Below are 27,886 nucleotides of genomic sequence, written 5' to 3' on the forward strand. Positions count from 1 at the left end.
TTTTCTTGGAAAGATGAAGGAGTCCCTTACCAGGGGGAATGGCAAACTAAGCAGATGGACTACGCCACAATGGACTGGAAAGCTCAGGAACCAAGAGGACAAAAACTTTTTAAAGGAATGGGAAATTTTTTATAATTTATTTAGGAGACCACGGTAAGCAGATTAAAACATTAGCAGGGTTTTAATATAATGATTTAATATAATAATAATATTATTAATAATATATTATTAATATAATAATAATAACCCAGGTGGCGCTGTGGTTAAACCACTGAGCCTAGGGCTTGCTGATCAGAAGGTCGGCGGTTCGAATCCCTGTGACGGGGTGAGCTCCCGTTGCTTGGTCCCAGCTCCTGCCAACCTAGCAGTTCAAAAGCATGTCAAAACGCAAGTAGATAAATAGGAACCGCTACAGCGGGAAGGTAAACGGCGTTTCCATGTGCTGCTCTGGTTTGCCAGAAGCGGCTTTGTCATGCTGGCCACATGACCTGGAAGCTATACGCCGGCTCCCTCGGCCAATAATGCGAGATGAGCGTGCAACCCCAGAGTCGGTCACGACTGGACCTAATGGTCAGGGGTCCCTTTACCTTTAGCTAATATCACTTGTAGTGTAACAGGTATTATGGGTAATATGGATGAATACAAAATATAGATTAGGAAATAATATGTAGTTGAAAATGTTTACATCAGGACACAGGGAAGGGATGGGGGGAAGTCGTGAGATCCAGAGAAATCTCTTTATATGGATATGTAATTGGTACTGCTATAAACTCATGTGTGTAAAATCGAATAAAAATGAATTAAAAAACCAAAAACAAATTTATTTATTTATTTAAAAGCATTTATAAACTGCTTAATTATTATTTTTCCTGAGTGGCATACAATGCTTTCTTTTTCTTTCTTTCTTTTTAAAGCATCATTAAAGAATAATAAAGCTTAAAGGCAATAAAATAACACTATAAAAGCATATAAAACAGGCCCCCACACCAAACAGTGTGGCAACTCATGGCAATATCTGAAGTCGCCGGGAGGGTTGAAGAAGGACGGAACTGTATATAGGAGGCCTAGCGGAGCCTCCAGTGAGCTCTCCCCCCCACCCCCCAGGGGTAAAATAAAATAAAATCCTAGGCTGGGTGGTATTTTTGCCACCAGGGTCAGAAGATCGAGGCTGTTTCTACCACACACTGAACACATGCAGAATGGCTTCCACTGGTCAGTTCCAAGGTGATCTCCAAATGTCCAAGATTAGGGGTCAAGCTTCTAAGACAAAGAACTTGAGCAAGTAACATGCCAGGCAAGTTTGAATTCTACTCTCCGCTTTCCCCTGAAATTAAATAATGATAAACACCGAAACAACTGGCAAGCACATTTCTCGGTGTCTCCTGTGGGCAGGATGTGGCACTCAGATAAGGATGGATGGATCTGTCTGTTTCAGTTTCCTTATTCCGTCGTTCCCCCCCCCCCCGAATTCAGTCCTCTACATTTCTGTAGCAATTTCCCCTGGCACAACTCCTCTTTATACCTTACTAGGCATTTTATGCAAATCTCTCCCTAATATAGGCACCTGTGTATTCACTTATTTGGTTGGAGAACCGTACTGCAAAAATTCAGAGATGTGTGAATTCCAAAGGATAGCTTGGGTTTCGATTCACATATTGGTTCGAGAAGTGTGAATCAGGTAGTTTCTCATTAAAATGGCAACGAAACCGAACTTTCCCTCCATCCTTATACTCAAGTAGAATAGATGGGGTGGAAGGTGCCCTCAGCTAACCTGAGGAGCTCCTATCATGTCCTTCTCTTTGATCATCTATGGAGAAAAAGCCTTCTCTCATCCCGCCTCTACTTTATAGGTAAGCCTCTGTTCACTGCAACCTTTTGGTATGAAGTCCCTCTGAAAGTGGGCAGAAATTTCTCGGAAATTCTGCAGCCGGAGGCTGGTCGTCCTCTTTGTTCCTATAAATAGGGGCCCTGACAGCTTCCCTGGTCACACAATGCCCTGGGCACAGATATGTTCCTGGCACTGTCTCCTTGCTGCCGTTCTCCCCCAGCCCCATTGGGAAGATAGGACTGCGCTCAGTGGCGCAGTTTGGCTTGCATGCCCAAGGGGGTTGGCAGAGACGGCCAGTCCCCCCCCCCCGCCTCACCTTCTCCACACTGTTTTTCCAAAGGCAGTCGTCCATCACCATCAAGGAAACAGCTGACAATGCAAGCACTCTGCGTGGAACAGCTGGTCTGCCAAGTGGCTGAAAAGGAGAGTGGGGAGGGGGAGGATGGGAGGAGGAGGATGGGAGAGGTGGGTTTCAGCTCAAAATAGCCCTCCAGACCCTCACACACACACACACAAACACTGCTGCTTGGGGTTAGGAAGGAAGACCGATCTGCGCCAGCGCCGGCATGGGTTGGCCTAGCCTGGTCCTCGCCTTCACCTTCCTCACAGGTAAGGAGGCTCAGTCCAGGTGGAACTCCTGGACTCATGTTGATGCGCTAAAGCGGAACTCGGAACCTTTTCCTCGGGAGCGGGGAAAGGGGAGGAATTGCTTGGAACTGAGATGAAACGCAAAAGTAGGAAACTCTTATGGGGAGTCGGAGGGTTGGCCCATCCAGTGGGAATGGTCTCCACTGCTGGGCAGAGGCTCTCCAAGGTTTCAGGTGGGGGACGGTCCCAGATCAACCTGGAAGTGCAGGTGGGGGTTGATTCTCTGCCCCTGAGCTATTGCCCTTCACTAATGAGGACCTGGGACCCAGGTGGCGCTGTGGGTTAAACCACAGAGTCTAGGGCTTGCTGATCAGAAGGTCGGCGGTTCGAATCCCTGCAATGGGGTGAGCTCCCGTTGCTCGGTCCCAGCTCCTGCCCACCTAGCAGTTCGAAAGCACATCAAAGTGCAAGTAGATAAATAGGGATCGTTCTGGCGGGAAGGTAAACGGCGTTTCCGTGCGCTGCTCTGGTTCGCCAGAAGCAACTTTGGCATGCTGGAAGCTGTCTGCGGACAAACACTGGCTCCCTCGGCCTATAGAGCGAGATGAGCGCCGCAACCCCAGAGTCGGACACAGCTGGACCTGATGGTCAGGGGCCCCTTTACCTTTACCCTTTAATGAGCAGGCAAGGGATGGGCAGACGTGCCCCTCCCCTCTGTAGCCTCCTTCTGTGGGGTAAAACAAATGGGCATAGCTGCCAAGTTTTCCCTTTTCTCGTGAGGAAGCCTATTCAGCATAATGGAATATCCCTTAAAAAAGGGGATAACTTGGCAGCTATGCAAATGGGATGTCAGAGGGATTTGCCATGGACACAATGCAGTTGTGGGGAACTAGGCACAAAAGATAGGTAGATGGAAAACAGGTAAGTGACACCTAAACTGCTCCTACCACACACACAGGGGACGCGGGTGGCACTGTGGGTTAAACCACTGAGCCTAGGGCTTGCCGATCAGAAGGTCAGCGGTTCAAATCCCTGCGACGGGGTGAGCTCCCGTTGCTATGTTCCAGCTCCTGCCAACCTAGCAGTTTGAAAGCACGTCAAAGTGCAAGTAGATAAATAGGTACCGCTCCGGTGGGAAGGTAAAATATTTATTTATTTATAACATAACAATTAATTACGTATTCTCCACCCATCCAACTAGGTTGCCCCAGCCTCTCTGGGTGGCTTCCAGCATTGTACAAAAACACAGTATAAAACCATATTCTCTCCGCCTTCCCCTGCCTGAGTTATCTTTACAACAACCCTGTGAGGTAGGTTAGGCAGAGAGTCTCAAGGCAATCCAGTGAACTTCCTGGCTGAGTGGGAATTTGAACCCTGGACTTCCAGGTCCCAGTGCAGCACGCTGACCACTGAAGAACCACACAGGGATGGGGCAGACACACAGGTCAACAAGCATACAAGTTTGCCTCCTGCCACACACCTCTATCTTGTTCCTCCGACTCACAGACGCTGCATGAGTTTTTATGAGGTCCTGCAATGTATTCTGTTTCAGTGACACAATCACAGAATTGTGGAGTAAGAAGGGACCCGCGGGTCATCTAGACCAACCCCTGAATGCCATGCTCCAGGGGGTGCCCTCAGGGGTGAGGGTGGCAGAGGACCTATGCCAGGCATCCCCAAACTCAGCCCTCCAGATGTTTTGGAACTACAACTCCCATCATCCCTAGCTAACAGGACCAGTGGTCAGAGGTGATGGGAACTGTAGTCCCAAAACATCTGGAGGGCTGAGTTTGGGGGTGCCTGAACTATGCCTTCACCAAAGTGCTCACCAATGAGGGCCATGTTGCAGAGGCAACACAATCCAAACAGAGAACCAGCCTAAGCCCAAGCAGGATCCAAAGTCAGGCACAAGTCCAAGATCAAGGTCCTAGGGAGGTTGGGCAAGGAAGACCACAGCAAAGCAGGAAGACCAGACTCGGGAGCCAGAGACCGGCATCATTTCCAGCAGCTAGGAAATCTCAGGAGGGATGACTTAACAGGGCCAAACTTGGGCTTCCTATTGATCAATCACATGACATCACAATGGAATGAGGTGTGAGGTGCTTTGAAGTCCCAAAGTTGGGATTTCCCCTTGCAAAGACCCTGATAAAAGGGAGGTCTTTCCCCTCCATTTCTGCAAACTCCCTTCCGATTACGGCAAGGGGATGACTATTAAACCGCTGCAGCATAGACAGGTCCCAAAATATTCTAGGTAGGAGCAAGTCCCCTTTGAGGAAAGGTTGTGAAGTTTGCCTTCCCCCCTCAAAGTCATTGTGGATGGAGAGTCCTGTTTGAGGGAGAGCAGTCCATTAGCAAGCACGGGGGGTGGCAGGTGCCAGACAACAGTCACGTTAAGAGTTTCCCCAAAGTTCAGTCTCCTCTTGGAGCCACCTACTCAGCCTCTTGACCCTGCCTGGGTCTATCAACTCCTCCGTAGGCAGCTGCAATTACCCTAATGAAGGCAATTTGCCGGCACTTCTCCCACACACTTCCTTTTTAGATTTTATTGGGCTAATAATTTGATAATGTACGGGATTAAAAAATAGTTAGCAAGGTAACCATCTGTGGACTAGACAGGGATAGATGGCAGGCAGAGCTGAGGGGGGGTTTAATATTAATCCATTATTATTTATGGAATGCATTCCACCTGCCTCATTAAATTCCCATTTCTGCCCAGGGATGGGCGTAAGTTCACATTTGTGCAGGGGGCGTTTTTTTGCTTAGGGAGGCGGGGAATGATAAAGGTGCAACATGATAAAGGGGTACGCAAGTATGCTTGGTGTGTCGGAAGTAAAAAGGGAGAAGTCTGCCTGTCTCTAGAAATTCGATTCGCTTTGCATTTTCATCTAACCCGCACTTTCTGAAAGAAGATGCAAACCGAAACACAGGCATCTTTCAGAATCCACACTTCTTCAAAATTTGCAATGCAATTCACCAGTCAAGCAACGTGCACAGAAAAGAAGCTATGTACTATACAGGGTAAAGCGTGCATGGCAATGCATATATTACCATCCAAAAATGCATTATATAATGCGAAATTATTTGCAAAAAATAAATAAATAAAAATGAATTGAGTTGTAGAGTTGAAAGGGGTACCAAGGATCATCCAATCCCTGCAATGCAAGAATTAGGTAACATCACATGCAGAAGTGTGTATATTAGGAGGAATTTGCATAAAAATGCTGGTTTGGGGTTGTTGGGCTTTTAAAAAAAAGAATGCCGATGAAGAAATGCGGAGAACTAAATTTAGAAAAATTAGAAAAAGGAGAAACTGGGAGAAACCAGAATTTTCAGATCTGTCTGTTCCTCCTCATAACATTAGAAGCTTCCTGATGAGATTGAACGGCAGTAAGTGCTGCAGAAACAAGAGAAGGTGATTTCCCCCACTCAGCACACAATTCATTCATAGAACTCTCAGAGCCAGTCCTACCATTGGTGAGGCAGCTGCCACATTCAGTAGATGTCTGATGTCGGGGAACAATCACGAGATGTCGGAGGACAGAGCTGGGTGTGCCACCCAGCCAGCCAGCAGGCCCTCCACCCTTTGGCAACTGTCTGGTCCACACCTGGTCTTCTCTTGCCTTGACCACTATAATCTTCCACTCTCAAGTCTCCCATTGTCCCACCTGGTTCCCCTCACAGCTGTCCATCATTCAGCTGTCAAAGTCATTCACTCCTCTCATTACTCTGATGCCCCTCCTTAACCTGGCTTTTTGTCCACACCAAAATCCAGCACAAGCTCCTTCTCCTTATCTTCAGGGGGCCTTTTTATTTCTCTGCTCTCATATCCTGACACATCTCTGCCTGGGGTCTTTGTCCTCAAGCACCACCATCCTCAGGCCTCCTGCTCCCCTTGCAAGGACCCCCCCACACACTTTCTTGCTTGCTGCTCCCCATGTGTGGAGTCACCTTCCCAAACCCCTGTGTGATGCCACCTCCTTCCCTTCGAACGCTTCCTCGAAACCCTCCTGTCCCAAGGCGCCTTTGGCTCTCTATACATAACAAAGGGTTGCTTCTTCATTGTCTTTCTCCAGTGGTCCTGAGCCGAAACGAGGAGGAGAAGCTTCTCAATGACCTGATGGCCAACTATGACCGCAACTTCCGCCCCGCCAAGGACGAGAGGGACATTGTTGATGTTTCGCTCAAGCTAACCCTCACCAATCTCATCACACTGGTGAGGAAGGGAGGGAGGGAGGGAGGGAGGGAGGAAGGAAGGAAGGAAGGAAGGAAGGAACATATAGTTAAACTATGGATCTCCCTTCCACAGGACGCAGTGATGGCCACCAACCTGGATGGCTTTAAAAGATTAAATTCATGGAGGAGAGGGATATTGATGGCTATTTAGGGCATGTGACTGAATCTTGGGGGCACTGCAGAGGGCCCTACAACTGTCATGTAGAATGGAAAGCAAGAGGAGGTTGCCAAATTTTGGCATTTCTTATGTTCTTAACATCTCATACCTAAAATGTGCATTTCAGAATTCTGTTGCTCGCTAGCAAGGCTGCATGATCTAGTTCCTAAAGGAAGCACGAAAGCATCTGCAGCAAGCTCCAATAGCAGGTGGAAATTTAAGGCTCAAGACAGATATATCATTTAAAAAATCACAGCAGGCTCTTCGCACATGATGTGAGCCTGGCTTCCCGACTTGCACAGCGAACATACATTAATATCAAGCTGAACGCAGCGTCAGCCACCAGTCTTGCCTCTCCTTTTAGCTTTAAGTATGTTCTCCATCATTTTTATTGCTTAAAGCACCCAATGTACTGTACATTTATTGACTCGTCCATTCAACCTTAGCCTTGATTTCAAAAATGAAAGGAGGGAAACGTTTATAAACAGCCGCAAAAGTGGTGATGCCTTGAGGATGTCGTCATGGGTCCTAGCCAACTGGCACCCTTATTTATTTATTTTATTTTATTAAATTTACAGGGACCCAGGTGGCGCTGTGGGCTAAACCACTGAGCCTAGGGCCTGCTGATCAGAAGGTCGGCGGTTCAAATCCCTGTGACGGGGTGAACTCCCGTTGCTCGGTCCCAGCTCCTGCCAACCTAGCAGTTCGAAAGCACGTCAAAATGCAAGTAGATAAATAGGAACCGCTACAGCGGGAAGGTAAACGGCGTTTCCATGTGCTGCTCTGGTTTGCCAGAAGCGGCTTTGTCATGCTGGCCACATGACCTGGAAGCTATACGCCGGCTCCCTCGGCCAATAATGCGAGATGAGCACGCAACCCCAGAGTCGGTCATGACTGGACCTAATGGTCAGGGGTCCCTTTACCTTTATTAAATTTACATACTGCATTTCATCCAAGGGTCACAAGGTGGTTTGCAGCCACCTCTTGCTGCTTATTTCCACTGAAGTAGTCTCACTAAAGGCCAGGATGCAAAGATGACAGAGACTGCCTCTACAGCCCCCCCCCCCCCCCCGTTTGCTGTCAAAAGGTGTAGATTATAGAAGTTTGGGGTAAGTTGAAGCAAGACTGGATCAATGTTACAGTTGTCCCACTTTGAGGGCAGCTCCGCCTCCATCGTTCAGCCTGGACGCTGAGGTCCAGCTCCAAGGGCCTTCTGGCAAGCTCCCACATTGCAAGAAGTGAGGTTACAAGGAACAAGGCACAGGGCCTTCTTGGTAGTGGTGCCCGCCCTGTGGAATGCCCACCCTGTGGATATCAAGGAGATAAAGAACTGCACAACTTTTAGAAGACGTCTGAAGGCAGCCCTGTATCAGGAAGTTTTTTTCATGTTATATGCTGTTTGTATATCTGTTGAAAACCGCCCAGAGTGCAGCAACCCAGTCAGGTGGGCGGGGTCCGGCCGGATCCTGAGGTTTCCACAACCCGAGCGCTGGTAAACCGCTTCTGTGCATGTGCGCAGTGAAACCCAGTCCAATACTTCCAGGCATGCTGCTTTCGTAACATGAAGTTTACATAACCAGAGGGTTACGTAAGCCGAGGTGCTACTGTAACAACAACAACAACAACAACAACACTCACCTTTTCTCTGCTCTTTCCAGGCACAGCCCACTCTGTAAAGTTCTGTGTATGAGCATTACCCGCCCGCCCCCCGGAGGTTTCTCTGTGGAAACCAGCTCTTTGAAGCTCAATCGGAGCAAATGGAAATTGACAGAAAAACTGAATTAACATTTGCTCCGATTTAGCATTAAAGAGCAGGTTTTCCTACAGCAAAAAAACAAGTGTGCTCAATCATGGAACTTTTAAGCATGGGCCTGTGCCTGGAAAGAGCAGGGCAAAAGGTAAGTGTGAATAAGATCTTAGATTTCCCTAACTTGGGTCTCCAGCTGTTTTTGGACTACAACTCCTACCATCCCTAGCTAGCAGGACCAGCGGTCAGGGATGGTGGGAATTGTAGTCCCAAAACAGCTGGAGACCCAAGTTTGGGAAACACTGCCTTAGATGGTTTTCAAGGGAGGATTCATGGAGGATAAGGCTACAAGCCACGACCTAGATGACTTTAAAAGAGGATTAGATAAACTCAACAGACTTGGAGGCTATGCTCTGCCTCCACGTCTGGAAGCAGCAATACTTCTGAATTCCAGTTGCTGGAGAGCACAGGAGGGGAGAGAAGGCTCTTGTGCTCAGATCCTGCTTGTGGGTTTCACAAAGGCATCTGGTTGGCCATGGGGAGAACAGGATCCTGCACTAGATGAACCTGATCCAGGTACAGGGTTCCTCTTACATTCTAACTCTGTCTTCTCTCTTTTTCCAGAATGAGAGGGACGAGGCTCTCACAACCAACGTTTGGGTAGAACTGGTAAGAGAAACAGCCCAAGCTTCACCTGTTATCTTTTATGTGTTGCAAATTATGGACCCTTTAACTCCGCCTTTCCTACCCTGGAAGTCTTAAGAGCTAGTAACTTAATTTTTAGGGTGGGGAAAACAAATCCAGGGATATTGATAATTTTCCTAGCATCCTGGATTCTAGGTTTGGAAACTCCAGTTGTGCCTCTAGTTGAAATTTACCCTGGATTCAAAATTTACCGGGAAGGAATTCAACCTCACCATTTCAAGGCAGTAGCATGTTCCATTGTGAAATATCCACCAGGCCAGCCGGTGTGATTAACTGACTTCCTTGTTGGCAGAAATGGCACGATTACCGCCTGCAGTGGGACGCGGATGATTACGACAACATCAAGTGTTTACGGATCCCCTCCACCATGGTGTGGCTGCCAGACATTGTCCTGGAGAACAAGTCAGTATCCTAAAGGGTTGTTCCCCTCCTCCTCCTCCTCCTCCTCCTCCTCCTCCTCCTCCTCCTCCTCCTCCTCCTCCTCTTCCTCCTCCTCCTCCTCCTCCCCCTCCCCCCCCTCCTCCAGGTCATCTGCCAGCTGGCTGCGGGTGAACTTGGGATTCCTCTTCTGTAGATAGGAGATGTGACCTAGCTTGTGTCATTGTAGCCAGGTAGCTTGCTTGATCTTGGTGGGGTCCTCCTGGGCTCTTTCCACAAATTAGTTCCCAGAGAAATTGCTGAGTTTTGGGGGAAAGAGTAGCCTTCACCCAGAAGGAGGCATTGTCTTTCTCTAGTTCAAAGAATTGTAAAATTGTAAAGTTGGAAGTGACCACAGGGATCATCTAGTCCAGGCATCCCCAAACTTCGGCCCTCCAGATGTTTTGGACTACAATTCCCATCTTCCCTGACCACTGGTCCTGTTAGCTAGGGATCATGGGAGTTGTAGGCCAAAACATCTGGAGGGCCGCAGTTTGGGGATGCCTGATCTAGTCCAACCACTGGCAATGCATGAATCTTTTGCTTGAACCCACAACTCTGAGATTAAGACTGTCAGGCTCTACTGACTGAGCCCTCCCTCGTGAACTAATTAGCGGGAAGAACAATTAAAACAGAGCTTACATGCAGCATTTAAGATTGCATTATATGAGCAAGCAATGTCCTTCCTCATAGAAGATCCCTTTAATAATATTGGTGGGGAACCTCCAGCCCTTGAGTGAATTTTAGGTCCTGAAAACCTCTGGATTTGGCCCGCAAGGGCTTTTGGGGCAAACTATGCCCACCTGTCTGTTACCAGGCAGATGCCATATGACATTAGGTGCAGAAAGCTGTCACATCTGATCTAAGTACTCTGATCTTGGCACTAAGCACCACACAACTATGAGTGGAGATAATCTTATCTCTGATCTTAGCGCTGAGATCAGAGACAACCCCATTTATTTGACTATAGGGTGGCAGAAGGGTCTTAACTTAGATAGTCTTAGAGAGCCAGGAAACAGAAAGGAAGGAATCACGAGGCTTTCTTGTAATGGCCCCATAGAAGAGGGCAGGAGAGGCCCTTTTCCAAGATAAGAAGAGGGCTTTCCCTCCTCTATTTCCCCACTCTGTGGCAGCTCTTAGCTAGGAGGTGAGGCTGCTCTACTCTGGGACCAGCGCTGGGATAGGGAAGGGAAAAATATGCCGAGTTGCCTCCCCACAGCAGCCCTGGGGCCTATCTCAGCGCTGGTACAGAGAAGATGAAAACAGTGTTTTCTCACTCCTTATCAATGCTAGAGTACGAGAGGGGTGTTGTTGTTGTTTAGTTGTTTTAGTCGTGTCCGACTCTTCGTGACCCCATGGACCATAACACGCCAGGCACTCCTGCCTTCCACTGCCTCCCGCAGTTTGGTCAACCTCATGTTTGTATCTTCAAGAACACTGTCCAGCCATCTCGTCCTCTGTCGTCCCCTTCTCCTTGTACCCTCCATCTTTCCCAACATCAGGGTCTCCTCCTATCTCAGCGCAGGGGGGAGTGTTTCCTCGCTCCATAGCAGTGCTGTGGCAGGAGAGGAGAGTCTTCTACGTGTGCTTGCCTGCCTGCCTGCCTGAATGTGCTTGGGTTGACCATGCCCACCTCTGCCATGCATCCCTCTCAGGGGTGACCAACCTTCACTGCAGCCCCTCAGGTCCCAAAGAATGGGGGAGCTCTACTGCAAGAGAGTGGGGGAAAGGGGATCCCGGCTCTCCTGACCTCTTCCTCCCCTTGTTCCCCTCAGCATCGACGAGGTGTTTGAGGTTGCAATGTACGCCAACGTTCTGGTGTCCCCCGACGGCAGCATCACCTGGCTTCCCCCGGCCATCTACCGCAGCGTCTGCCCCATTGTGGTCACTTTCTTCCCCTTCGACTGGCAAAACTGCTCCATGGTGTTCCAGTGAGTCTCTGCACAAGTTGGAGGGCGAGCTTTCTGAAGTGGGGAACCTCCTGCGTGATTTAGAGGGTGGAGGGGGGGTGTGTCTCGGTGAGGGTGGAGAGGAAGGCAGTAGATGAAGGGGGACTTATCTTGCTCATTCATGTTCCCCAAAAAAGAAATGCTGCTTGTGTTGTAAATTGTAATGCCTGAAGGGGACTAATAATATATATTCATTTCTAACTGTGGGCACATTTTCTTTCTGCGTTTATATCATTTTTTAAAAATTAATTTTTCATATGCTAACATATATTTATTTGTGTTTACTTATTTAACGAAATGTATCTACCGTTTGATTGTTAGCTCCCCACTTCTAAGCAGCTGCATAAATTCAAAGTATGCAGCCCTATACACTCAAAATATATTTTTAAAAAAACCCTCTGTATGTTTATAAAATATACACCGAAACAATATACATGATAATGAGAGGATAAATAGCTACTGTATTCTAAACAATCATTTTATCCTTTCGTACATTCACTTATATTAGCATGTAACCTGATATCTAAAGTTCTCTTTTTATATATCACACAACTGCTTCCCAACAGTCTAACTTTTCTCTACAATTTTCATATTTCTTTAACACGAATATCAATTTAACAATTGCCACCTGCTCCCATAAACCACTAACTAATTCTTTCTTATTCAGTTTACGGCCATCCTTCTAAGTCCTCCTTGCTAGAGCTGAAAATATCCAACACTTGACTTAGAGTTGGAAGGGACTCCCAAGGGTCCTCTAGTCCAACCCCCTGCAATGCAAGAATTGTGTCTAAAGATTCCCTGACCGATGGCAATCCACCTTCTAGTTGAAAACCCTCAGTGAAGGAGAGTCCCCCACTTTCCAAAGCAATCCATTCCACTGTTGAACATCTCTTACCATCAGAAGGTTCCTCCTAGTGTTTAGTGGGAATCTCCTTTTTTTGTAATTGGTTCGGCTCCTACCCTCTGGAGCAGCAGGTGGAAAACACCTGACTTGATTCGGCCTTACTGAGTGATTTTATCTTTAAGGTCACAGACCTACAATGCCCGTGAAATCAACCTGCTGTTGACCGTCGAAGATGAGCAGACAATAGAATGGATCTTTATCGACCCCGAAGCTTTCACAGGTAACCCCACCTGCATGCAAGCCGAGGGGGACAAGGGGTGGGAGGAGGCAATGATGCTGTCCAAATCCTTATAAAAACACTGAAAACGTAAGACTTGTCTTGTTGCATTGCGTTGGCTGAATTCAGCCTCCAGTTTCCTGCAGCAGTGAGTCCCATACCTCTGCGAAACCTCCAAACTCTCAAAGGAAAAGCGACACCCTTCCGCTGTCGTTTGTTCCAATCATTTGGTATTTACAGTTAAATTTCCCCTTAACATGGAGGCTCCATTTAATAGTAATTGATAGATATATCCTAGAATCATAGAGTTGGAAGAGACCACAAGGGCCATCCAGTCCAACCCCCTGCCAAGCAGGAAACACCATCCTCAGTGTCAAGTTATTTTTTAAGGCTTTCTAAGCAACCGTCCGTACCTGCAGTGAATCTCACAAGTTAAATATAGAGGAAGCACATCTTTTTTTTCCTGCTCCTGATCCTACTGCCCGCCAGCTTTGCTGGCAAAGTCCCCTGATTTCTAATGTTAGAAAATGTTTGAGGGATAAAACTCTCTTCTCTTCTCTTCTCTTCTCTTCTCTTCTCTTCTCTTCTCTTCTCTTCTCTTCTCTTCTTTCTCTCTCTCTCCACATGGCACCACACTTTAGGAAATGACAGGGCTGCCTGGAATCCTGAGGGCATTTGGAGGATTTGGAAAACAAAACCATTTTTGGCACAGATACCACAAAGGCAAAGCATCATTTAGATGCCCCCTGGCCCTGGAGGGGGCAGGGCACATTCTGAGTGGGTGAAACGATTTAGCAGGGAAACTGTTTAACTATAAACCATAGAATCACGGAACTGTGGAGTCGGAAGGGACCCCAAGGGCCTTCTAACCTCTGTCCATGAGGTGTAAGTCAGGGCATTTCATATAATCAATTTGACGTACCAAACATGAGAAACAGATGGAATAAAGAACTGGAGGTTCCTATCTCACCCAATCAGTGGGACAATGTTTTAACTTTGGTAGCTAATGTGTCGTTAGATTATGAATTATGTATTATACAACAAAAACAAATATTTAGAATTCATGGGACTCTGCTACACTTGTACAGAAAGGGACGATCTACGACAACATGCTGCATGTTGCTTCTTTGAAACTTGCTTATGCAGTATCCGGCGCTTGTAAATTTCTGGAGGAAAGTATTAAGATGTATAAATACTACTTTGGGGGATATTTTAAAATTGCCGTAGGATAATATTATCCCAAGCCACATACCAACCATATGGGGTTTGACTGCGGGTCAACATAAATTAGGGCTGCCCTATGTCCAGGTTTTCTGGACATATCTGGGATTCATCTGCCGGAAATAGCACCCAGGTGGAATTTCCAAAATCACTAAAAATGTCTGGGAAAACCCAAATGCATGTCAGCCCATGTTGGAAGTGGGCAAATTTACTTAAAAGAAGCTCAACAACTTTTGTACTTTTAGAAATAGGGCAACCTTATTTCTGCTAAAAGACTGGTATTGAGATATTGGAAAGATAATACCATGTCCCCCTTTTTCCAGCTGGAATGAGTAACATTCCAGGGGCCACAACTCAGTGTTGAATGTGGCCATGGGCAAAAGGTGGGTGGAGCAATGCATGCAAATTTCCCCTTTCTAGAGGAGGGTGGTTTCTACACAAACTCACACATCCCTCTCCTTCCTCCATCCAGACTAGCAGGATACATTATCAGAACTCGAGGCCACATTCCAGCCAGGCACAAATCCTTGGGGTGGGTTTGAGGCACGGCTGAGGAGGAGGTGTGGCTAAGGAAGGAGGTGGGGAGAGTCCTGAGGGCTTGGAGGGCTGCACTTGGGGTCCCTCTTCAGTTTTGCTAGGCCTTGCACCTGGGGATCACACCTGTCACCTGTTTGCATTCACCTCTCTTAATGGCTTCCAAGGTTTGCCTCGCTTTGCTCTCTGGCCATGTGTGTCCCCCCCCCCCGCCTGCTTCTGTGGGTTATTAATAAGAATCACTGCAGGAGAATGTTTGGCATTTGTCATCACCCCCCCCCCTTCTTTGTTCTGCTGGCTCCTCTCCTTCCTTCCCTCCCAGCCACTCCTAAAGCTAACAGTTACATTTCAGCCAATTGATCCAGGAACGCAGCCGTCACAAGCAGCTGCCGCTGCCATTCTCCATCATGTTTTAATAGCATCTCAGAGGTGGAAAAGTTCCTCTTTGGAAGCAAGAGGCTTTTTGTTTTTTCATTATGGGGGACAAGCCAGTTATTTTGCACGGTTAAAAATCTATCGCTCCTGCAGACGGCAGGGGGAATAAACAAGAAAACAACCAGCTTAATAATGTGTCACACTTGGCTTCATGTTGCAGCCCAGAGAGAGAGAGAAAGAGAGAGGGAGAAATGTGGGCTTTTATATGCAGCAGGGCCACTGGAGGCCTTGGGGACCCAACACATGGCAGGACCAGCTCTCTCTCCATCAGATTCCAGCTTCTGGCAGAAGTCCCTCTGCGGTGTGAGGCAGCAAGCTGGCAGCTCCAGGCATCCTGGCCCAGATAATCGGATAAGTCTTGCTATTGTGGATATATCGTTCACACAGGGCTCTAAATCCTCACTCAGATCCAGGGCACTTTTCTCAGGGACTCTTTTGTGTCAGTTCTAACACACACACACACACACACACACACACACACACACACGGTAGGAAAGGGATTTCTCTCTGCACCTTAATTGTTTGGACTTGTTTCCCCATCAGCTCGTTTGTCGCCAGCAGGTCCCTTCACCCAGGCTCCGTTCCTCGTCTCAACGTGGCAGCCTGGCTTCGGATCGAGGTGGCCCCCAGGACCAGACTTGGGGACTCCCGAAACAGTGGCAGCTGGTGCCCACTGGAAATAGTGGGGCAGTTGGCAGGGAGGTCAACAGTAGGGGGCACCAGTGCTAAGGAAAGGCAGAACAATTTAGACAAGCTTTGTCCCTTCCTTATCTTCCTCTCTCTTGATTTCTGCAACGGCAACACTGGGATTATGGAGAAGGAGGAAGCTGCTAGGCAAAGTGGGTGTGTCTGGGGCAAACTGAGGTTGGAGGGGCACTGCTCTGTCTGCCTTAGTGAAACAGGCACTACTGCCCACAAATGTTTGGAAGGTGGGGAGCTCAAGGTGGTCGGGAGACAATGAGCGATGCTTTCTTTTCAGGTACATTATTAGTTGGGCGAAGGCAACATTTCTCACCAAAGAATTATTTGAAAGGCTTTTGAGATCTCCTGTTGGAGACTATCTCTTCTGGAGAATATTCTGCAGAATAGCCACTCCAGTTTTGCAAAGCAAGAATTTTGAGTGCTGCTGTGACCCAGAATTAATACGTTTGATGTTATTACCGTATTGTTGAAGGAAGGAACAGGGCTAGAAACTTGGTGTGCATGTGTTGTTGTTTTTAAAAAGTTGGGGTGCAAGAATTCATGGTGATGCCAAAAATAGGGAATTGCAGAAAAGTGGGAGGGGGAGAGCTCTGAGCTGCTGGTCTCAGAAGCTCCATAGTTAATGTGACTGATATTTGTGTGTAAGAAAGCTTTGCTCCTGCCCACACGACTCTGCCTTCTCCCGACAGAGAACGGGGAATGGGCAATCAAGCACCGGCCAGCCAAGAAGGTTGTGAACGCTCAGCACTTCACGCCAGATGACATAGGGTACCAGCAGATCATCTTCTTCCTCATCATCCAGAGGAAGCCACTCTTCTACATCATCAACATCATCATCCCTTGCGTACTCATTTCTTCGGTTGCTGTGCTGGTGTACTTCCTCCCAGCGAAAGGTCAGCACCAAAAGTATCATTGTGGACACTTTACACATACAGCTGCAAATAAGTGTGTTGTAAAGTGCAATATACAAATGTGACACCAGATGGCAACAGTGAGCTATGGCAAATTCAATTTATTTATTTATTTCAAAACGGGTTTGGTTTTTTTTGTTTTTTTTTAAAGTATACATAGTCGAAACTGTGAGTTGGTCTTTAAGGTGCTGCTGGAAGGATTTTTTTATTTTCACAGTGTTTTTTTAAATATGTTTGTAGATTCCACCTGTGGTGCTTTGGTTGGCCTGGGTTAGGTCTGGCTAGCCTGTGGCCCTCCAGGTGTTGATGGATGATGGGAACTGTAGTCTGGAAAGCCCAGCTTCCCCCACCCTGGGCTAAGGATTCAGCACTCTGGACAGCTCCCAGGCTTTGCTTCACAGGGAGGCAAGGAACCGGGTTGATCAAGAGGTAGTGGAAATTGGTGAGTCTTCCAATGTGGCTGAACTCCAACTCCCAACAGTCCCAGCCAGCACAGTCAGTGGTCAAGGATGATGGGAATTGTAGTTCTGCAACACCAGAAGACCATCCTGGACAGGGGGAATTTAGTGTGTGCCTGCTGGTTTTAGCAGCAGGCATGTGTTTAGCATGACACGGGCTATGATCGCCTCCAAATTTGCGCTGTCAAAAGCCCTCTCACAACTTCCAGGCCTATTTATTCATTTCATCATATATCTCAGTTGCCCCTTCATCCAAACAGACTGCAGGCAGGTGTAAATTAGTTAACAAAGGGTAACCTCTTTACGTTTGGGTCTTTGGCTCCTGGGATGTCCATTTTCAGGACGCACCCTGCTTTCTGTGACTGCATTTTTCTCAAGTAAGAACCAACTCCACCTGGCGATAAAATATAAAGCCTGCATAAAAAGTGAAGTGCAAAAATGGAACATAAAGCATGAAACAGATCATAAAACAGTATTGAAATCCTAAAACCATCAAGAATTAAAAACTGCAGGAATAAAATTTGGAAAGGCTTAGGAGAAAATAAAAGTTTTCTGTAGATGTCAAAAACTGGTATAACAAAGTGATGACACAAGAGAAGCCTGCCGGATCAGGCCAATGGTCCATCTAGTCCAAAGTCCTGCTTTCTCAATGCCATGTATAAATTTATAAACTTCTATCATATCTCCTCTAACTCACCTTTTCTCTAAATTAAAAAGGCCCCAACTCTGCAACCTTTCCTCTTAGGAAAGTCACTCCCTGAATCTAGAGGACCCTGAGTTCCTCAGCATGATGAGAGAGGAGGAAAAACTTTTCACCATCCAAACAGCACACAGTGGCAGGTTGAGAATCCCTCCCTCAACCTGATAGATCAACTCCTGCCTGCCTTGCCACCTCTGTTTAGCAGGAAAGAGCTGAGAAAGCACAAAGCAAAACTGGGTCCCATCTCAGCGGGAACAAGGCCAAGAGGCAGCCATGTTGCCTAGTGGCAACTGGTAGTTTGAGAGATAAAGCCCCTCATCCTCTAGCCTGCGATTAGGCAGTGGAAACACCTGCAGATGGGAATCACATAGCATCCTGGTACCGTAGGAGAGTGTTGTTTTTAGGGTCCAGGAGACACAGGGTGGAAGGTGCTTTGCATTTTAGGGCTCTGCCTCTCCCATCTCTCATCCTGGTGCTGTTTACTGGATGTGAGGGCTGGGGCAGGGCAGAAACAAGATTGGCACACAAGCGAGAGGGGCCTGATCCAGCAGCAGCCCTGCTCTTCCTAGTGTCTCCAGGGCCAAGACTGGAATTGAGTTGGGGAGGTTCATAAGGAGCTCCTGGCTCATCAAGGTCAGCTTGGTGGGAATCAATCAAGATGTGGCCCAGAGGTTGAGGTCTCTTTCCCCGCTAGTCTGGGGTTTTGACTATGCTGAGAACCAACCAGCGAAGCATCCCTTTCTTTTAACCCTGTGGCAGTAGAGAAAAAGTGGGTTTGGAAGGGGCATGAAGGTCCTAAGTTTAGAGGGGCGAACCCCTGGTCCCTGGTGCCGTTTCAAACATTCCCTGCCTGTCAGCTGATGAAAAGAGGACAATAAGTGATACTCTTGCATCCCAGGCCTCTATTTTCAGAGCAACTAGGCATTCCTGGGGTGAACCTTCTTGGGACGGGGCGTGAGAGCACATGACGAAGCAAGACACATTCCTCATTGCTTCTCTCTCTCTCTCTCTCTCTCTCTCTCTCTCTCTCTCTCTCTCTCTCTCTCTCTCTCTCTCTCTGCAGCTGGTGGTCAGAAGTGCACGGTTTCAATCAACGTCCTCCTGGCCCAGACCGTCTTCCTCTTCCTGATTGCGAAAAAGGTCCCCGAAACCTCTCAGGCAGTGCCGCTCATTGAAAAGTAAGCAAACTAGGGCATTTGGTCCCGTAGGTGGCAGCGATGGCCTCCAGCTTGGGCAGTTTTAAAGGAGAATTAGACAAATAAATAGTTTCAAAAAAAAAAAGCCACTCCTTTCATTTTAGCAAAGATTCCCCTGCATTGGGGCATCGGCATGTTTCTGATGTCACTCTGGTGTTATTACACCAGTTCATCACTGAAGTGGCAACTCTTTGCAAAAGGGAGTTGCAGAATTTATCTTCCCAACACTGTTGCGCGACAGATAACGGATAAATCCATTTTGTCGGTGGGGAATGAATGAGGGAGAGGTAGCGGCTTGTCCAAGGCCCCGTGAGAAGCCCGTGAGAGTGGCAGGATGTGAGCTCTAGAAGTTGGATTTGGTCTCCGGCTGTTGACATGGTTTTATTTTATTATGGCAGAAGCTCTTGTGGGCTAGCACCCACTTCATCAGATGTTATCCTGATAGATGCATGACTAGGGGCTGCCAAGAAAGGGGTTCTTCACAGAGCTGCTTGCTAAACCACTGGCGGAAGCACCTCCCTCCTCCATTAAACCTCACTGCAGCCACGTTCGATGGGGAAGGGACTTTGCAGAGTGGTTTGCCAAACTGCTCTGTGAAGTGCCTCTCCCCCTCCATTCAGCAACTCATCAGACGATGTACACATGGTGGGTGGTTACGATAGAAGGGAAATTTGGTTCTGTTTGCATTTTTAGGTGGGCCTTCCTGATTTGCCCTCCCCCGCAAGATAGGTATAGGTAAAGGTACCCCTGACCATTAGGTCCAGTCGCGGATGACTCTGGGGTTGCAACGCTCATATCGCTCTATAGGCCAAGGGAGCCGGCATTTGTCCACAGACAGCTTCTGGGTTAAACACAGCTGCCCTTCAGAATTCACAACTCTCTGAATTTTGTGGTGCATTTCTCTATAGACAAAAACTGGGTATATCAGGGGAAAGGGTGCCTACAAATGCATATGTTCACAAGTGCATTACAGTGGAGCCTCAGTTTTCATACGTCTCCATTGACGAACGTTTCAGAACCCAAACGCCGAAAACCCAGAAATAAATGCTTCTGTTTTCAAACTTCCAAGACGGCTTCTGTTTTGAGTTTCCTTATTGCATTGAGGCTTTTGTATTGAGTTTTCAGTTTTTGAACGTTTCGGAAGTAGAATGGTCTTCCGGAAAAGATTATGTTCGAAAACCGAGGTTCCACTGTATATCTGGGGCTTTTTTTGTTTGTTTGTTTTTGCAAAACTGTGCCTTTCAAATGCATGTTATTAGTGAAAACATCATATATGGGGAAAGTGTAAAATTGCAAAAACATGGACAAATTTGCATACTGATATGTGTGCGTTAGGGGAAAGGCATTTTCCAATTACTTAGAAGAACGAATTCTCAGACTGATGAAGAATATGAAATGGTTGATTTTGCCACTGATTAGGGTAGGTGACCTATGTGCCTTTCCCCATTTTCTCCTCAAAGGTACTTAACTTTCCTCTTGGTGGTGACTATTGCCATTGTCGTGAATGCTGTCATTGTCCTCAACGTTTCCCTGAGGACCCCCAACACTCACTCCATGTCTGCACGGGTCCGGGAGGTAGGTCCAGAGGGTGCTGCCCAGAAGCTCTGGTCTGGTCCCCTGCTCACGTTAGACCTCCTTGCACTGCTGAGCCCCAAGACTTGGCCTTTGCCTTACATAGGAAACGGCCTTATCCTAAGCCAGACCACAGGTCCCTCTAGCTCAGCATTGACCACACTGACTGGCAACAGCTCACCAGCGTTTTATGCAGGTGTCGTTCCCAGTCGTACCTGGAGATGCCGGGGATCAAACCTGGCGCCTCCTGCCACACAAGGCAGATGCTCTGCCACTGAGCTACGGCCCTGTCCCCTTCCTTCTTGAAGAGCCACAGCCCTAGCTCAAACCCCAGACCCTGCCCTTTCATGCAACAACCCACTTGGAAACTGCCACAGACTGGCTGGGCACCAGGAGTGCCAGCTTGGCCCTGCCACCATGGCTGCCTGGGGCCGTGGGTGTCATGCAGTGTGCATGGCCCTTGTACTGAAGTTCGTGGGTGCCACAAACTCTTCATGAGGAATTTTGTGGGTGCTTGGGCACCCAGGGAGATGGCAGAGGAATGGCGGGAGGAACCAGAGTCTGGGGAATGGTGGTGGGATGACAACGAGTGGTCAGGAGGAGGAGATTGGGAGGAGGAGGTGTCAGAAGCTCAACAGGTAACAGGGCTTAATAAACGAGGAGAGTCTGTGGGAGAGAGAAGTTCAGAAACAGAGGCAGGAAAGGAGAGGAGGGAGGAAAAGAGGCAGAGATGAGTCAGGCTGGTGAAGAGTCTTGGGTGTGTCCCCCTCCTGCTGCAACAAGCACACACACACACCCGCTTGTCTCCCAGAACCAGGAGAGGCATGAAAAGAGCGGAGGAGAAGTTGGAGGCACAGTCTCCAATTGCTTGGGAAAAGCCATAGAGAGGAGGGGACTTAGGCAGCTGAGGGGAGGAAGGGACTTTCAATCTCAGCAACAACTTCATGGGGGCAAGACCTGCCGGACATGAGTTGCTGTGCTCATTAGGCCTGACACTCCTTTTGGCTGATAAAGCGTTAACTCCAGCTTGCTCCGTGTGGTTTCCTGCCGGCTCACTCCTGTCGGAAAACCTTCCTGGGCAGCCTCCCCATTTTCTCTTTCCCCCCCACCTCCCAGTTGTTTCTGAGGCTGGTGCCACGCTACCTGGGCATGCACATGCGGCGTGTGGACGTGCCTGCGGGGAATCATCTCGTCCGCCGGCGGAGCTCTCTGGGGCTCATGGCAAAAGCGGACGAGTACATGCTGTGGAAGGCACGAAGTGAGCTCCTCTTTGAGAGGCAAAGGGAGCGTGACGGGTTGGTGAAGATGCTCCTGGCGCAGATAGGCAAGTCTTGGGCCGACCGCGAGCAGCAGTGGGTGGTCTGTTGTGGAAGAGAGCAGGCGATGGGGAAGGGGGGGGTGTTTCAAGTTATTCCTCTTCCCCCACCCCTCAGCCTTCATGAGCTGGCCAAGGCTGATGGGAGTTGGAGTCCAACAACAAACTGTTGTTTTAGAGTCCCAGTGCTTTCTTTCTGGGGGTACTCAATGGGTTGCAAGACCAGCACATTTCCCCCCAAATGTGTGGCACGTACTGTGACAACTTCATGTTGAGTACCAGCACCATTTTTCCTAAAAGAAAAAGAAAAAAAGCAAAGCACTGCTAGAGACTTATAGGGTTTCTTTTTCTTTTATTGATTTATAATAAAAACAAGGAAGACTAAGCCACAAATTGCAAGAGCAGGGCAGGAGTATAGCAAAAAAGAACATAAGACTTACAGTATTTTTAAGAGTGCATTTTAGCACACATCAGTCCCCTTTAAATCCCCAGAGCTGCTTCTGCCAGCTCACTTCATCGTCCGCTGTCCTCCTCTTCCTTGCTCTTTCTGGGCAGTTCTTCTGAGCTAGGCCACGCCCTGCAGGCGAATTGCCTCTTCATCATGTGGAGGAGACTTTGAAAATGCTATAAAATCCCATTCTTCTCTAGTATTTCCATTGTAGTCCACTCATACCAGGGACCTCCAGAAGACTTTAATGTTTTAAAACTAGCATCTTAGTGTTATGCCGCCCCCTGTCTTTCCTGCATGCTCTTGGATCAAGTGTGGAAGCTGTTTGGGCTCCCAGCAAGATCTCTCCTGTTCAATCTTGACATTTCCCCATTCCCAGGAGGCAGCTTAGAGAACGGAAGTCCCCAGGAGATTTGCAACAGTCTGCGCCGTGCTGCTCCGGAGATCCAGACCTGTGTAGATGCCTGCAACCACATTGCTAAGACTTTGGAAGAGAAGAAGGACTTTGATAGTGTAAGTTGCCATCTCAGGTGTACAGCTGTTTAGGGACCTGTTCACACAGGCATGTTCGTCTCCTGCTGACTGTGGCATCATGCGCAGTCATAGGAGAAGGAAACTCCACCCAGATTGATTTATGCTCTGCCTTTTCCCAATATCATTTCAAACGTATTTTTAAGCAGAGGCAATGTACACATTGTTTAGGTATGAATTAATTTAATTAAATATTTTATGTAACACTTAATGCCGAAACAGGTTTCTAAGTGGTTTACCATGATTGTTTATGGTTATTTATTAATTTATGTACTGCTTAATGCCAAAAAATAGGCTTCTGAGTTGATTGCAAAGCATAAAATCCCAGCTACTCACACATTGAAATATAAACATCCCTTGTTAAAATACACTATAAAATAATTCTGCTACAACATTTAAATAAAAGCATAACCCATAATCAAAAAAGGCAATAAAACAATCCCATTACATCAGCACGGGGATTGAAACGGGAGGCCTGAGTCAGGAGATCAAGGCAATGCCTGTGCGAACAGGTGCGATTTCAAAAGCCGTCGGCATGCCAATGCAGATGGTGCCTCTCCTATTTCATTCAGCTGCGGGCTTTCATCTTGTCTAACCAAAGCCCTCTTCAGGCTCTCCACATTTCTTCTTATGCTCTTAAGTGCACCGCCGGGGCATGTGGTGCTCCCAGCCTTGCCCAACTGAGGAGGGCATATGCCAAGCAGGGATCTATGGGGTGTGACAGGCCCTTAGGTAACCTGGTCTCTAGTTATTCAGGGCTAAGAGGAAAGCCTTGAATTGTGCCCAGTAACATATCAGCAGCCAGTAAAGCAGCTCCTTGGCAGGGGTGTTATCTATGGCATTGACAGACTGTGCAAGTCAACAACCCAGATGCTACAATCTGCACCAGCTGCAGCTTCTGACAGAAACCCGACTGAATAATGAGCAGTCCTTCTGTTGCCCCAAATGATGGGGCGAACCAAGAGATGAAGGGGTTGTGGCCGCAGCATAAGCCGGTGGGTTGAAAGAATGAGCTAAGCTGGCAACCTCACCATCCCCAGGAAACCCATACCAGGGGGACGTGAATCAGTGACGAAGGAACACCAAGACCCCAACGTCCTGCTTTGGAACCTTTAGAGGACTTACAAATCGGTGGGCAAGACAAGAACTTTATTGTCCCCCCCTAAAGAAAAGAAATGGAACAGACACAGGAAACTCCACCCAGATGCAACTAAATCCAGCACCACCCAGTGACTAGGCTGTATAATGACACCATTCTTGTTTTTATTAATTAAATTTCTATACAACCCTTCATCCGAGGATCAAAGTATAAAAACACAAAAGCACAAACCGAATAATACCACCCCATACTGTCCACACACAAACACACTCTCTCCTCTGTTCAGAGGCTCCAGGCAAAGACTGTGTTGAGAATCCTCCATTGAGAACGTTCGCCATGAAATTGGTCGGGGAGAGAGGGGGTAACTGTTCCTCCTCACCCCTGGTTTCACCTCTTTCCACCACCACAACAGTCCCCTGGGTAATGGAATGCTAGCTTTAATTTCCCATAGGTCCTGTGGGCCTTCCCAGGAGGCTCCTGAAAAACTAAGCTTTGTCTGCCTGTGATTGGGGTGACAGGCAAAAGGGGACTGCGTTATTTCAGCCCTCCTCCTGTCTGTCAGGCTTCAGGAAATCCGATCCCTCCCATGGTGGGCAATCAAGAATTAGATAAACAAGAGGAGTCTTTTATTCAATATTCACAGAAAGGGGCTTTGAAAAGTGCCTCTGTTGCAGTGATGGCGTTGCTCTGAGTAAAGCGCCACCCCTTCCGTCTCTCCTATTATACGTCATTCCCACGGTGGCTGATCTGTGCCTTCTGCCTTTGAGCTTTCTGTTCTCCTATTCTCAATGCCCGCCGGGTCCTGGGAGAGGGGGGATCTGGTATGCGTTCTAATGACACTGAATCTGCCAGCTGTCTCTCCTCCTGCTGCTCCTCTCCCAATATTTCCCAGCTTCTCCTCTCTGCAGCCTCTGAGCTATGGCCATCTGCAAACAACTGTTGTAAATCTATGAGCTGTTTCCCTCTTCTCTGGGAAGTCCACCATTACTCCTCAGTCCAGTCCCTCACACTGTCAGACCCAAAAGACCCCTGTGGCAGCCTCCGCGCCCTCTTCCGCTGGACAACTTGCACACCTCCGAGCCACCGAAAACAATTCTAACTTGCATCCTGTCTGGTGTCTTCTTCTTTGCAGGAGAACGAGGAGTGGATCTTGGTGGGCCGGGTCATTGACCGCGTCTGCTTCCTCTTCATGGCCTCCATCTTCATTTGTGGGACGCTGGGCGTCTTCCTGATGGCGCAGTTCAACCAGGCTCCCGCAGAGCCCTTCCCAGGGGACCCCAAGCTATACCTCCCCTAGGAATGAGGTCTAGGGGTGGCGGCGGCAGTGGCAACCCCTCAACGGCCACGTGTCGGCGGCGTCTCTCGACTGAAACCTCTGTGCTTGGTGGACTTCTGTGCTGGGGGAAGCCACCCTATCCATCAGTCCATCTATCTCAATATGGTCCACACTGGCAGGCAGCAGCTCCCCCTGGTTTCAGGCAGGAGTATCCTCCAACCCTACCTGGAAAAGCTGCAAGAAGTTGAAAGGGGATCTTCTGCATGCAAACCAGGTTCTTTATCACTGAGCTATGGCCCTCCCTCAAAGCCACAAAGCCTTCCTGTTCAAGTTCGTGTTTGCTAACATGTTCTAGCAGGTGGGCACACCAGGACTGCCTCTTTTGGTGGGTTGCAGGGTTGCCCATCAGTGCCTTCCCAGGTACCTCAGCCAACAGCAGAAGCTAAGAGAGGCAGACAGGAGCTGTCCCCTCCCTGTGAGACCGTTGGAAAAGCTGCAGCCTTAAAGGTGCTGCCGGGGCTCGTCCATTAATCAGACATTTGACTGCATTCAGGCAACACTTCATTCCTCTTCCCCAACACTTACTTACCTGATAATCTCTGCATTTTATGTGCTCTTTCACACGACGTGAAAGCTACTTCTGGAAACCTAGCAAAAACTGTAGCCCTCATTTCCGTGTCCATTGCTTTTGGAAGCAACCAGTTCGCAACCCCTTTGCGGCAGTTTCTAAAATCAATCAACACGGAAATGAATATCACAGGAATTTGGGGTCGTTTGAATGAGTGGATTGTGCTCATAAAGAGTGGCAACGTGTCCAATGGCAGGTGCCAACGGAATTGAGTGTGGCGTGGTGGCTCAAATGTCCAAAGGCCGCAGTTCCACAAGGCCATGTGAAAGGAATGTGAGAAACTGTTGCAGATCCCCAGTGGCGTTGCCACCAGGAAAATAAACAGGATGACACCCCCACACACATCTGAAGGTGGCCTTTGTCTCCCAGCAAGTGCTGGGGCTAGGAAATAAGGTAGGGGGCAGGAACCTCAGGGCCTAGGGCCAAAAGCAGCCTCTCTGTCTGGCCTTCAGGAGCTTCCTCACAACAACAACAACAACAACAACAACAACAACAACAACAACAACAACAACAACAACAACAACACCCCTCTCCTCAGGCCCCACCAGTGGAGGATCTTGGTGCCTTAAATTTCAGAGATGCCCTGTGCAACACCAAAAATCTATCACCTCCCCACCTCTCATCTTCTGTTGGAAACTCCAAGCCGCGTGAGACCGGATCAGTTGCACGTCCCTAGGTCCAGCTTTCCTTCAAATGCTCTGTGTTTCTTGGGCAGAGCACACACTCTTCGAGAGACCCCCCCCCCCCAGCCCTGGCTTCCTTGTCCTCTCCATAGCAGTGTCGCAGCCCAGAGCGCTGTTTGCAGAGGCAGGAGAGGCAAATTGCAGTACCGCTTGCTCCTTCAGTCCCCAGCTCCTGTTCATCTCCAGTCAATAGTGAAAGACGATTAGCCATCTCTCAAACTCTGCTCTGGTCCAATGAGAGGCGTCAGGGGGCCTCCTCCTTTTATCCCCGCACCCTGCAGTTAACGCCACTTCCCTCGCTTGGGCCCAAAGCTTATTTTCCCCGTTGCTCTATCTCGCTCATGCAGCCCCCGACTAGGACTCCTCAAACACGGCCGTTTGGACAGGTTGGCGTTTCTGCTGTCAGAACAAGGCCCCGAGGCCAGAGCAGCTCTGTTTTCCACTGCCCCTGTGCCGCTATATTGTCCTGGCCCCTCTCCAGGCCTTGTCAAAACAGCCGTCTCAGAGGCCCTCTCTGTGGATTCCTCTTCTGAGGACCTGCCAAGAGCCGCGGCCAAATCGGCTGCCTCACGCTCCCTGACGCTGTGGCAGGTGCAACAGGCCAGCAGCGGTAATGGCAGCGAGCGAACGAGAGGCAAAGTGAAGGGTTTAGATAAAGTCCCCGTCATTAATCCAGACTTGGATTTGTTGCGCCCGCGTTCTTGAAAGGTGGGCTGCTGTCTTTTCCTGAGAGGGAAAGAGCGTTTAGAAACTGACAGTCTCTCTCTCTCTCTCTCTCTCTCTCTCTCTCTCTCTCTCTCTCTCTCTCTCTCTCTCAACAGTCGACTTAAACTTTAGCTGAGTTTCCTGCATTTGCAGGGGGTTGGACTAGATGACCCTTAGGGTCCCTTTCAACTCTACAATTCTATGATTCTATGAAACCACAGAATTCTCAGAGGGGAAGAAGGTGTTGTAGCCATGGGGGTTTCAGGACACGGACAATACACCAGTGGCAACTGAGGCTGGCGGGGCGGCTAACGGTAGGCGGAGTCTGCTGGGATAGGCGGAGCCCTAGATCTTAGGAGGAGGAGCCAACCAATCAAGGTTTTCCCTCCACCTTCCTTTTCAAAGACAGCAAGGGGAAGAAATTCAGATCAGGGCACATTTAAAGACACATCTATCGGTTTTGTAGCCATAATAATAATAATAATAATAATAATAATAATAATAATAATATATTTATATACTGCCCATCTGACTGCGTGGCTTCCAGAAAATGAAAACATCAAACACTGTAAAGCACCCAAAATTAAAAACTTCCCTGTACAGTGCTATACAAAGCAATCCGAAATGCGCACTAATTGAATTTTGCAGTGCTTGCAAAGATGCATATTATTATGAAGGTTGCGCACTCTGAATCTCTGCCATGCGGTAGCAAAATTCCAGGGGGTTC

General features: G+C 48.3%; 1 protein-coding gene across 1 annotated transcript; it reads left to right on the forward strand.

Moving 5' to 3' along the window:
* The first annotated feature begins 2,327 nt into the window (after nt 1-2,327).
* CHRNG (cholinergic receptor nicotinic gamma subunit) lies at nt 2,328-26,103 on the forward strand. The gene is made up of 12 exons (XM_060274297.1): nt 2,328-2,437; nt 6,490-6,629; nt 9,178-9,222; nt 9,551-9,660; nt 11,451-11,606; nt 12,651-12,748; nt 16,327-16,530; nt 18,770-18,884; nt 20,363-20,477; nt 21,591-21,798; nt 22,617-22,750; nt 25,000-26,103. Exons 1-12 carry the CDS (start codon nt 2,395-2,397, stop codon nt 25,162-25,164), a joined length of 1,533 nt encoding a protein of 510 aa, XP_060130280.1. The 5' UTR covers nt 2,328-2,394; the 3' UTR covers nt 25,165-26,103.
* Nucleotides 26,104-27,886: the final 1,783 nt, after the last annotated feature.

This window comes from Zootoca vivipara, chromosome 5 (assembly GCF_963506605.1).
Source record: "Zootoca vivipara chromosome 5, rZooViv1.1, whole genome shotgun sequence".
Classification (NCBI taxonomy): domain Eukaryota; kingdom Metazoa; phylum Chordata; class Lepidosauria; order Squamata; family Lacertidae; genus Zootoca; species Zootoca vivipara.

Excerpts from the sequence above, each read along its gene's own strand:
- CHRNG (XM_060274297.1), top strand. The coding sequence starts at position 2,395 with ATGGGTTGGCCTAGCCTGGTCCTCGCCTTCACCTTCCTCACAG. Across the intron at positions 9,661-11,450 it reads GACATTGTCCTGGAGAACAA|CATCGACGAGGTGTTTGAGG; the intron begins GTCAGTATCCTA and ends TGTTCCCCTCAG. Across the intron at positions 12,749-16,326 it reads CGACCCCGAAGCTTTCACAG|AGAACGGGGAATGGGCAATC; the intron begins GTAACCCCACCT and ends TTCTCCCGACAG.